The sequence below is a fragment of the Lampetra planeri genome, chromosome 29 (assembly GCF_965212315.1).
Source record: "Lampetra planeri chromosome 29, kcLamPlan1.2.h2, whole genome shotgun sequence".
Taxonomy (NCBI): Eukaryota; Metazoa; Chordata; class Hyperoartia; order Petromyzontiformes; family Petromyzontidae; genus Lampetra; species Lampetra planeri.
This window is the reverse complement of record NC_136135.1, coordinates 1,860,994-1,872,773: the sequence shown is the minus strand read 5'-3', so window position 1 is coordinate 1,872,773 and position 11,780 is coordinate 1,860,994. Positions and strand designations below refer to the sequence as shown.

The 11,780-nt window shown below is 47.7% G+C and overlaps 1 protein-coding gene across 3 annotated transcripts in view; it reads right to left on the bottom strand.

Annotated features, from left to right (window-relative positions):
- Window positions 1–11,780, bottom strand: part of ZPR1 (ZPR1 zinc finger) — a 13,687-nt gene extending 1,907 nt beyond the window's left edge. Inside the window, exons 1-14 of one of the 3 annotated variants that reach the window (XM_078608078.1) lie at window positions 11,658–11,780; window positions 11,255–11,389; window positions 10,122–10,283; window positions 8,550–8,640; window positions 7,817–7,887; window positions 7,331–7,417; window positions 6,797–6,919; window positions 5,685–5,795; window positions 5,518–5,584; window positions 4,566–4,636; window positions 3,439–3,528; window positions 2,093–2,203; window positions 1,089–1,178; window positions 210–275 (exon numbers count right to left, since the gene is read on the bottom strand). In XM_078608078.1, the coding sequence (XP_078464204.1) occupies window positions 210–275; window positions 1,089–1,178; window positions 2,093–2,203; window positions 3,439–3,528; window positions 4,566–4,636; window positions 5,518–5,584; window positions 5,685–5,795; window positions 6,797–6,919; window positions 7,331–7,417; window positions 7,817–7,887; window positions 8,550–8,640; window positions 10,122–10,283; window positions 11,255–11,386 (1,272 nt within the window). In that variant the 5' untranslated portion in view covers window positions 11,387–11,389; window positions 11,658–11,780. Of the gene's footprint in view, window positions 1–209; window positions 276–1,088; window positions 1,179–2,092; window positions 2,204–3,438; window positions 3,529–4,565; window positions 4,637–5,517; window positions 5,585–5,684; window positions 5,796–6,796; window positions 6,920–7,330; window positions 7,418–7,816; window positions 7,888–8,549; window positions 8,641–10,121; window positions 10,284–11,254; window positions 11,423–11,657 lie in introns of all 3 variants that reach the window. The other 2 variants (XM_078608076.1, XM_078608077.1) reach the window with 2 other exon arrangements.

Here is an 11,780-nt window from a genome sequence, read left to right as displayed (position 1 = left end):
GGTTAGATAAAAGTAATGACCGGTAACGGTCAAATCCAGTGTTAGATGTCGGGTGAGGGGCGAGGGTCAGGGAGGGGTGAGAAGTATCAGGAAGGTGACACCTCCGATTAGCACGGTTGGCTTTGTACGGTGTGAAATAAGTTCAACATACAAGCATACATGAAGGTCGGGTGAGAGTCGCTACATCAGGGGTGGACACGGACACTCACCTGGAGGTAGCTGTTCCCAGCGGAGTCATCGAGAACCACGTGCACCACCATCCTCCCTGCCTGGATCTAAACAAGTTCCCAGGGACCGCCATTAACGTACGCACGGCCATGTGTGATCATCGTGAAACAGTAAGAAGACTGCAAACTAATCAAATTAAAATCAACAACTGCATTTGGCAGTGTTGCAGAAGCACTAACCAAATATGGTCATCATTCTTCACTTGCAATGCCTTACAAAATCAAAACATGCACATGGTGTCTATAAATATGTAAGGGTAATTCATAAACGATTGAGAGGGGGGGGGGGGGCACAGTTGATGGGAAGCGCGACGTGGGATTGGTTGAGAGGTTTAATTGGGAGAAAAATGTGGGAAAACGGGACGGTTAAGGAAAAGCGGTGATTGGTGGAGAAGCAGAGAATGGGGGGGGGGCAGAGAGAGAACCTTGGTGAAAGGTTCGAAAAGGAACAAGGGGAGAGAGGATACAAAGGGGGGGTGGTGAGGTGCGGGCAACAAACAATCAAGAGCCTTAAATCCAAGAGACGACTCGCGTGGACCCCCTTTCAAATTAATCACCGATTTTATCGTCGCACGATAATATCGGCGTGCTGGCGGGTCACATGACGTCGCGACATCATGACGTCTGTAACATGTGACCACGAACGTGTACCTCAAGTTTTCAAGTTTCTCATCGTCCTGTTGTTGATCACGCTTTCATCTCGCTCTCTCTCCGTCTCCGATATTCACCGAATTAAATATTTTTCTTTCGGCACATCAGTTGTAACAGCAACAACAAGGTCCCCGTATCTCTCACCGGTTCAAAAATACCTCCTATGCATTTCCACCCCCCCCCCCCCCCCCCCCCCCCAATGATGCTCACCTCCTCCAACTTCCGTCCAAACTCCTGTATCTTCTTATTTCTGTCCGGAGTGGAGCTGTCGCCAGATAAGAACGGGTTTTTGGCAACGATCTGCGAAACGAAATACCGCACACGAGAGCTCTCATCGTCCTGTTGTTGATCACGCATTTTCTCAGGCTTACAGACAGACATGTCAAACTTTGGCAGGCTCGACGCAGACACGCCCGCAAGCGATTGTAGAGGGGCGTCCACTGCTAGCAAGCAGGGCCTCCACGCGCTCGAGAAAGCCACTCTAAGAGGACATTTCATCTCATCTTCCACACTGGTCAAACATCTTGGAAGAGAGGTGGGGGGATGGGGAGTCCCAAGCATTTTACCCAACCAAACGTGACCTAGCAATCGACTTGGTGTATGTACGTGTATGTTTAACTTCCATAAGAGGTTTTTTTTGGGTTAGATCGCGTATAAATAAATGTGTCGTCAAAACCTGCCACCACCCGACAGCCAACTAGTAAGGGTTTTCAAACAGAACATTCGTCACAAGTACAGCACACCGGTGTTTACGTGACAACCCTTACTAGTTGGGTGGTGGCAGGTTTTATCGACACATTTATTTACACAATCTAACCCCAGAAAAACCTCTATTATGGGTGATATTGGTCACGAAAGCCTACGTTTCGCAAGGTACGTAAGCCAACCGGAGGTGCGGTGGACAGGTCCACTTATCCTCTGGGTTGGACAGATGCGGTCGGCGTGCGAAACACCTGCCCGTTGTTTCAACTGCTGTGCCACCGGGATTGCACTGAAATGGGTAGCCTCTCGATTCGTCCATTATTTAAGAAGAAAAATGTGCCCACATTTTAACCCACAGTTGTTATTCAGTTCTCTTCTTTAGCAATACCGAGAATCGGAAAAAAAAGCCTATTAAACGCATGGCTGTTGGTGATTCGGGTAGAGTTGGTGCCGATGCTGTTTTAAAAATGATGATGAGTGCAACGATCTGGTCGAGGTTGTGGGTCTGGCACCAGGTCCCTGATGTCAGAGAGCAGCCCCTCGAGGGTGGTGAACTTGCCGCCCAGAGCTCCCATGCCCAGCTCAAACTCCAGCTCCGGGATTCGAACCGCGCAGGTTTCGGACTGCGGGCACCGCACGGAACGTCCACGTTGGCACAATCGCACACGCGCACACACACACGGCGACAATCGTATAAGCCAACGTGTCACAACCGCATATACAAATCACAACCTCCAACACTGGCCCAACACATGCGTGAACACATAACACAACTTTTGATTTAAAGCTTTCATGACTGCAGGGATTCATATTCTTGGTTCTTTCGGTAAAGTCACGTAGAAGGGAAATAATAAAATAATCATCACCTGATGATGATTGTTTGTGTTGCAGTCGAAACGTCGTGAGAATTGTATTGTTTTATATTTGTATTATTTTATTATTTCCCTTCTACGTGACTTTACCGAAAGAACCAAGAATATATAACACAACTGCCAACATTGCCACAACCTTGCACTTGACCAGCGAGGGAAGGCTCGGGATCAGTTCGAATATCGTTCGCCACCGACGTCAGCTGTGACTGGGATAAACTCAGGTAGTCGGGTTTGTTGCGCAATGCAATAAACACACGGCCAAAGACAAAGATCCCCCGCCGTGTCGCCTGAACAGAGTGTTGGGGTAAGTGCTGTTAACACACGACCGCAACTACAAACTCTCACAACCACACACATGAATACAGAACTATTCTGGCAAATTGCCCGAAGATGTTGGATGTAATTTCCAGCGAAATGTCGTACTCAAATTGTAAATGTTGTGGATTCACTCTTCAACACACCGGTGGGCTAAAGTAGTGAACTATTTATCTTTTGTCAACGTGACACTTCTTTTTTACTGATTGGCCGTGTCGGGTGGTGGAGGGTTGCGACACATTTATAAATAACGCGATCTAACCCAAAAATCTTTATGACTGAATACATAACTCGCCCATCAACACTGTCACAATCAATGACAAAGATCCCCTGCGCAGCCTTCGAAAGACCGCTTTGGAAAGTGCTGTGTGCGCGAGCACCTATTAAGGCCGGCACGGCGCACAGGGTGGGGTAGTTGCGGTCAGTGTACTAACCATCAGTGCTGATGTTTACACACCGGCACCAGATAAATTATTTATGGCTGGCCGAGCACACACGTACGTACGTACGTAGAAACTTCTTTCGCACAAAAAAGCAGTTCTAAATAAATTATTTTTAAATACAGATTTAAAAGTGCATAGCTCCTGTGGCTTCCTAAAATGAACAAACACACACAACCACAACGCACGCACAGCCAGTCAGCATGGCCGCCGGGCTGCGGGAGCCATTACCTTGAGCAGATCGCGGGTCATGTCTGAGGGGTCGGTCACCCTGAGCGTGATTCTCGTCCCCAGTGGTTCGATGGCTCCTCCTGACTTTACCTAGGGTGGGAGTGAACGGTAAAGCTGCAGCACTGCAATTGCTCGTGAACGCCACTGCCTACCCAATGTATGCATGTAGAATTTATTTCGCACCGTACGTAGCCAACCGGAGGCGAGTTGCGGGGGAAGGACAACAAACTAAACACAAGAAGCAGTTCTAAAGAAATGAGTTTTCAATATAGATTTAAAAGCACACTCGAGAGCCTCCAACAGAGAAAGCACTCGAACAGCCCCCGCCCGAGAGGGCATTTGGCCTACTCTTCCACACCGACACCGTGGTGTAAACATGTATACTATCAGGTGGGCAGAGGTGATGAGAGGGGTGGGGGCAATTTAGAAACGTTCCCATTGTTCCAACCGCCAAGCCGGGAGGTCGCATCGAACCGGCCGACCTCCGAACTGCGAGTCCGGCGTGTGAACCATTACGCCGCGGCGGCAACGTCTGCGGTGCACGAGGGGCAATTGGTGGCAGGTCGTGGAAACGACGGAAACGAGATCGAGGCGGACACAACCAAACGACGGCCGTCGCTCTTGCGATGTCGATGCGACGCGGAGTTCAGACGAAGGGAAGGAAACCGCTGGCGTGCGCCGGGCAGGGTTAGGGCAAGTCGCACATTCACGATTGTGTTGGTCGGTTGCGCAAACGAACGTGTCATAAGAGAGGGTTGCCAACAGGTGATGGTCTATTGCCAGAGCAGGGGTTGGCAACCCGCGGCTCCGGAACCGTGTGCGTCTCTTTAAGGACTGCTTTGTGACGTTATTCACACGGATTGGGGCTCTTCAAATATTGAGGGTTTTTTTATAGAATTAGAAAAAAAATGTCTCTTCTCGTTATTTTGGTTGCTGATCCCGGTGCTAGAGGAAGGTTGGCTAGTTGGGCTAGTTGAAGGGCTCGTGTATCAATGCTATTGAGAACAATTCCATGCATGCATCACGAGTGTAATAATCACTATTAAAGTAGGTGTATCATACTGCGAATGAAAAACAAGGCTAAATTTATTTTATTATGAATTTAAACAAAACAACGTAAAAGCCACCTCGTTAGTCCGGTGTCCGCACACATCGCAGTTGGTGGCCATAATGATGACTTCCTTGAAGTGAGGGATTTCTGGGAGGTCGAAGGTCAAGGTCAAGCGGTAACGGCGCATTTCAATCTCACCAATAATTATCGGCAATGAGGCAGGAGGGCAGATGTCACAAAACAATGAACGACGCATCCACAAGGGGAATTAAACGATAAAGGGGAGGTAAACTGAGGTGGCTCAGGGGGAAAATACTACGTCAGAGAATTGACTTCCTCGGTTTCAATCTGGGTTTCAGCCACCCGTGATGACACCGGCTTGTCAAGTGTAGCGAGTTACCGTACTCTCCGGATTGTAAGATGCACTTTTGTTCCCGCTGTATTTTTTTTTTAAGTAAAAGTTGGGTGTGCATCTTATATTCCAGAGAGAATACGCCAGCGATGGGAAACCCAGACGGGTAGTCAGTGGCTCACGGATAGCCCTCCTTTGCCTCAGTGGGCCACTGGAATACACCAGTCTCCCGGAAGATGTGTTTGAATAAAGTTGCTTGGGAGCACCTTTTGGAAGGCCTTTCTCCATTTCAATCCAAAAATACCCGGAGGATAAGAAGACTCCACCAGCCATGTAGAATAATCTTCCACAAGACATATCCCCCCATTTTAGCACGGTTGGAAACGTACGGTGCAAAATAAGTCCAACATACATATAAACATTTTAAAGCAGAGCATTCGTATTCATCTTCTGGAAGACGGTTCTCATATTATAAAAGACACTTGTTTTCAAATATGACCCCAAAGCCATGGGCGTGTCTTACTTTCCAGAGCATCTTACAATCTGGAGAACACATTAAAAGTTGCAGCCAGTCCCCAAAGACTATAACAAAAAAACGTTATATAAAGATTTAGTTTTGCCACTTAATGCTTCTAGCGACCATAAAATATTGAACGAGAAACTAAGCCGAGGATACGGATGAGCTTCATGTTGGTCGATGCCGGCGCGTTGCACTCGGGGCAGTTTGTGGAAAACTTGAGGACCTGGGGACAGAAGCACATGGCGATGTTTTGCCACGTCAGTAAATTTGCGACCTTTGTAAACAACACTGCCCTGGCTGACCGGTCCCGGGTGGCCACTCACCTCGTTCCTGAGGTCTTCATCACCCCCTCTGTCCTCTTCAGGCTTTGTGATCACCTCTTGCGCGGTAGTCACGTCGACCTTTTGATCTTCGTCACCTTCATCATCGTCTGCCTGTTCCAGACATGATCATCATCATGGCTTACTTTAAGCCAGTTCTGTCTGGACCAGCGACCAGTGACCCAGAAAATATTTTTGCACCTGAGCCACCTCCGTACCTCTCACTATAGTCATAATTTCACTTGGTTTTGTGAGAATCAAGTCCTGATCATCATCATCAAAAACTGTATAAACGCATGGTGATGATGGCCTCCCTTCCTCCGCCCTCCCACCCCCAGGAAATTCCAAACATTTCTCTGGACGAATGTGATAACCGGGTAATGAATACAACATTTTGTTTAATTATTATGATTTTTATTGCATGAAAATAGGTTGCGAATAATGTTCTAGGGGGTGGCTCCACTCAGCCTCTCATCCCTCCGGCACTACTTAATCGACTGCCCATTTGTTACAGGTCCACACTTGTAACCCTTGCCGTAGTGATGTAGATGTAATATTAACACAATGTCAATCCACTCGGGGTAGTTTGGACCACAATTCACTGCGTGTGATGGACGTATGAAATGAAAAGCGAACAAAAAGTGAAATAGAGCCTTGGAGAAGCAACAGAGGTGGCGCTAGGGTTGCATGTATGCTGAACTGCTTCTGCACGTTACGTATCCAACCATGGTAATCGGAGGTGGGGAAAGGTTAGTGGCTTCTTGACTATAGCGTCAGGGTAGGGGACTAGCATTCAAATGGCTAGTCAGTTTTGAACAAGGGTTGGAGCGAGCAGTTTGGTTGGCGATTTGGTTTTGGTTACGAGTACAGCTAGCATTTGGTAGGCTAAGTTGGTAATAATTGGTGGTAGGATTTTCTTGGGTTCAATCCCGACCGTGACGCCTGTATACTTGGGAGTTTGCATGTCTCCATCCCCGTGGCCGTGTGAATTTTTCTCCGGGTCCTCCGGTTTTTCCCTCTCCACATTTAGGATCAACGTCACGCGTTTAAGGGTACACTTGGCTGCGATAAAAAGTTCTACTTTTAGTTTCTGAAGGAGACGGCGCGCCTCTGACCTTCAGGCCGAGCGCGACGTCCTGCGCGCGGCTGCGCTCGTAGTGCGAGGTGTGCAGGCCCTCGTCGCGCTGCGGCGCGCTCGGGTTCTCCACAAAGCTGTTCCCCGAAGGGTCATCGATTACCTGAGGGGCAAGGCAAGGGATCGTTGTTATAATTATCATGAAGCAACGAAACAACATGACAAACGTATGAAGATGTTCATACTTGGAGAGATTAAATGCCTCTTAAACCCAACATGCCGTGCATCATTATCTTATCTTAACCATTCCAAAGCCCAGCAGCTATCTAGTCAAGGGGATCTACAGTGGTACAACATTTAAACAGCACCGGCCTGCAAATGGGCATTAGTCTCGCAGCATGGGCATTGTTGCCATGCAGTTTTTCCATATTTCTCCAAAAGTTATTTTCCAGGTAAAATTTTCCCAATTTGGCGAACTTTCACGGTAAATCCTCCTGCAAAGTTCGACGAAAAACGCCGAAGGGACGAGAGGGAACGGTGCCGCTGGCGATGCACGGCGGCGGAGGAGGCCCACCAGCGTGAACGGCGACTGCAGCTCCTTGAGCTTCTTCAGCTTGGCGACGAACGCGTCGATTTTCTCCGCCGCTTGCGGGTCTTGCGTCTGCACGCGGGAAGCGAGAAGGTTCAACCAACGAGCTGGAACAGGTAAAAATCACTTAACGACTCTACACCGTTGAACCTTGACCAGAATTACAAACCCACAACTTTGTGAATGCAGGTCACGCACTCTACCCACAGAGCCACTCGGCCACAGAGAATACACCACCCCCTTTAATGTGGACACATATGAGAAGCAAAACCCACACGGCCTCGGAGGGTAGCACTCGCGATTGAGAATCGAAGGCAGCAGTGGGCACGGGTGTATGTATGTAGAACTTCTCTCGCATCATAAGTAGTCAACCACACAAAATCTATTGGATATATCTGAATAAGAGCTTTATAGTTCATCGGATTCCTCCAGTATAAATATTCTGATTCTGCTCGGAGGTGCGGCGCTCACCATGCGTTTAGGTTGGTCCTGCTCCAGGCCGGCGACAGCACGATCGATGAGGCCCTCGATGGTGGAGAGAGCTGCATGTGTACACACAAACACACACGCACATGAGAACACGTTAACATACAAACATATGCAGTGACACGCAAAACACGCACGCACACAAGTACATACATGCACACAAACACATGTATGTAGAGTTTATTCAGCACCGTACATAGTCCAACCGTGCTAATCAGAGGAGCAGGGGAGGGACAACAAACTAAACACAAAGATCAGTTCTAAAGAACACTCACACAGGTATATTCAAATAGCGACAGTTCGCTAGCAAGTGTTGGTGATGTCAACACAATGCTTGTGCCAGGCTAGGTGCACTGAGGCCACGTAAAATGTTGAAGACTCACTTTTCACAATGTTGGTTATTGTAATATCAGTTTCCCATAACTCTAGATGCATATTTCACATTTTTGTTGCAGTTCACTCAGTAAAGACCTGTCATAAATTTCTCTAACAATTACAATTTATAAAGCTTATAACAAGCATGATCTCCAGGTCCTCCGGTGTTTCACTCCACATTTAGACTCGACACAAGGTTAGAGTTTTTGGCTGCTGTACATTTCCGCGTGATAAACCACTTCGGTGCGCAATTAATTGTGGCCAGGTCGCTTCTGAAAAATAGCTATGAAGCTCAGTGGGCCTTACTGGTAGAATGAGTTTGATAGTCTGTGTGGGCATTCACCTCCTTTTTGTGTGAAGGCCGGGATCTCAAAGTCGAGCTCGGGGATGAGCGTGGTTGCACTGCCGGCCTTCACCACTTCGCGGTCCAGGTCCTATTGAGGGTCAGGGGTCAGGTTGCTCGGTCACACGTAAAACTGGCTTTCATTTACAACCGGGCAAGAGCTCATTATGAAAGCAATAAAATACAGCGTGGATTTATGTCGAGCTTAAAATGCAAACAGCATCTCTCGAGACGCTACGCAAAAAGTGGTCATTTATGTTGAAATCCAACAATTTCTGTAGATGATGATAAGACCCATCACAACAAAAGAATACGTGCAGGCTGAAAACACAAAGATTTAACTGAACAAGAGGCAAATCTGTGCTGCTCACAAACAGCAGGGAGGCACGACTCCCATGTCACGTGATCACTGGACTATGTCCAGTTCTCTTATTAGTCTTTCGTCTCGGTCACAATCTCCAAGAGCTCAACGTGACCGTGTTATTGTTTTGGCCACCAATACAAAATATAAGATGAAAATGCAGCCGTCCTAACAGGCAAAACAAAAAGGTTTTAAGCCTGGACTTTAAAGGGGGTAGGGGAAGTCAACGGCACAGATGGGTGGGAGTTAGACGATTGGGGCACCAGAGGAGAATAATCAATGTGCAGTCAAATGGCGCAATCAGTAAAAATACATCACAGTATCATGTTAATGAACCGATTTAAAAAAACGGCTTATGAAAATGACAGGATGTTACATTTGGGCTAACCAACTTATAAACATGTGACGGAACAAATTTGAACACGAGCAAGACGGTGAAAATGAGACAATTCAAAATTGATGGCTTCTTCAATCAAAATCGCAACCATGAATTGTGACGAGTCATGGAGATTACTGGCAGGGGTTGATCGTTAACATGCCGTACGCCAGTCTAAAGTCAATGTTCCAACTGCCCATAGCATCTTTATCTACTCTGTACGGATGACTCAGATGCACATCTTGACGAAACGTCCATCTTGATTGAAAGAGGGGAGCATAGACGTACAGTACAACTACGTATTTTGCTGCACTAACTTCTCCCTGCTCACCACATAGCCCCGGACAGTAAGAGATTTGAGTGCTAGTCTCAAATCGGAAGGTTGTGAGCGCAAATTAATCCTGACCGGGAGCCGACCATCCCAGAGTCAATGAGAAGCAGAGCTGGTCAGTCAGTGAGCATGGGGGAATTCGCCCACGGATAATTTGCTCTACGGATAATCTAGAGCCAACCCTACTTGGGTGCCCTGGTGGCGAGATGTTAACTACCTCGCCTGGTATATATGAGGCCGTGGGTTCTATCCCGTCCCCGATGCCTGCCTTATATTTAGAGTTAACATGTCTTTCTCCGCGGTCAAGTGGATTTTTCTCCCGGCCCTCCGGTTTTTCCCTCCACATTTAGATATTAAACACTGCTTTAAATTTCCACACGTGATAAGCCACTTCGTTGAGCTATCATTGGTGATAGCTAGCTCGCTCAGTGGGTTAAAATAAAAAAAAATAGTTTCACAGCCCCCCCTCCCCACGCCGCCTCAAGAGGCGAAGATGCTCATCACCTTGGGGCTGCGCACGCTGAGCTCGTAGCGTACTCCCTTCTCCTGCACGCGTCCCGCCGACAGGATCTCGCTGTTGGCGAATCCGCAGTGTTCGCACGAGAACGAGCTCAGCACCACCTCCCTGAAGAACGGGATTCGCGTGAAGAGCAGCCGTGTCACTCCCTGCAAAGGCGCAAAGGACGACCCCAACGTTCAAGTTAATTTATTAGGTTGTAGCCCCGTGAGCCATTCGGCTCTTGAATCGGGTGCAACCAACAAACAAAAAACAAAAACAAGAAAACATCTTAAAGTGAATATGTGACTGAGTGCAAACAGAAAATCCAATTAAAGACAGCAACATATTGCAGAAAAAACACCGTACACCAACGCTGTGTGCAAAAATCTCAGTGGGATGCAAGTCAAACAACAACAACCACAAGACAACTTAGACTAAGGCCATCAGTCTTACTCCGTACTACAACAAACAAACATGGCTACACCAATACACTTGTCGAAATCACCAAAACAAAGCCATAAAAGCAATGAAACAGTGATCGCAGACTGCGGCTACTACAAACACTGCTGCTAGCCCCAACATGTGTACTAACACTACTGCTTTTTTAGAACGATGCGACTGCTAGAAACCCTATCCCTAACACTGACACGAGAACTACCACCACCATTGATTACATCACTTAGCCGTGACTCCATCTCTTGACAATACCACTAGTTCTGATACGACTAACCCTAAATCGAGTACCCAAACCACAATAACAATGACTCTGCCACTCTAACCCAGACATCAATTCTAGATTTGAAGCTTTCGTGACTGCAAGGATTCATACTCTTAGGTTTTTTCGGTAAAGTCACGTAGGTAAAAATGAAATTAATAGAAACAAAATAAAATAATAAATCACGACGTTTCGGAGGCAACACAAGTCTCCGTCATCAAGTGGGACCGTCACAGCTGCATTTACTGTATCAAGTGAGGCAAAACATTCCACTTGATACAGTAAATCTAGCTGTGACGGTCCCACCAGACATCAATGCCAACACTGACAATCATGACACCATTACCAATCATAACTCCGTCTCCACAGCTACCCCCTACTCCCTCCCTGGCCGATATCGCAGTCCCCATAGCCAGCACGCACGTTATCGTAGCACCGCATGCACAGCGACTCCATCTCCGTGGTTTCCTGGTCGGGGTCTCCGGCGTCAAGGTCCGAGAAGACGGGGCCTCCGGACCGCAAGCCGCGCGCCTCGGCGTCTTGGTTCGTAGACATCGCCTACTCGCGACAACAGCCAAACTGCGGCAGCGGCTCCACAGCAAAACCAACACGCAGCAGTTGACAAGGAGCAGTGTCAGTCAACACGCAGCAGTCAATCAGCAGTGGACACTCAGCAGAATCAGTCAACACGCAGTAGCATCAGCAGCTCCACCACTCCACGTGTTCCTGTACAGTGCCGCGTCTCCCGGCCAATTAGACAGCGCCGTTTAATTGACAGGGCGGGAGGGGGTGAGGGATGATATAATAGTAACACAGTAGCACTTACTAGGCCGTCTTTGAAGATAATAAAGAACCAGGTAGCAAAATAAGAGGCAGAAAGGAGCAATGCTAAAGACACTAAAGCCGCGTGAATGTTGTGTTCTTATATAGTCGGGGCTTAATTATGTAT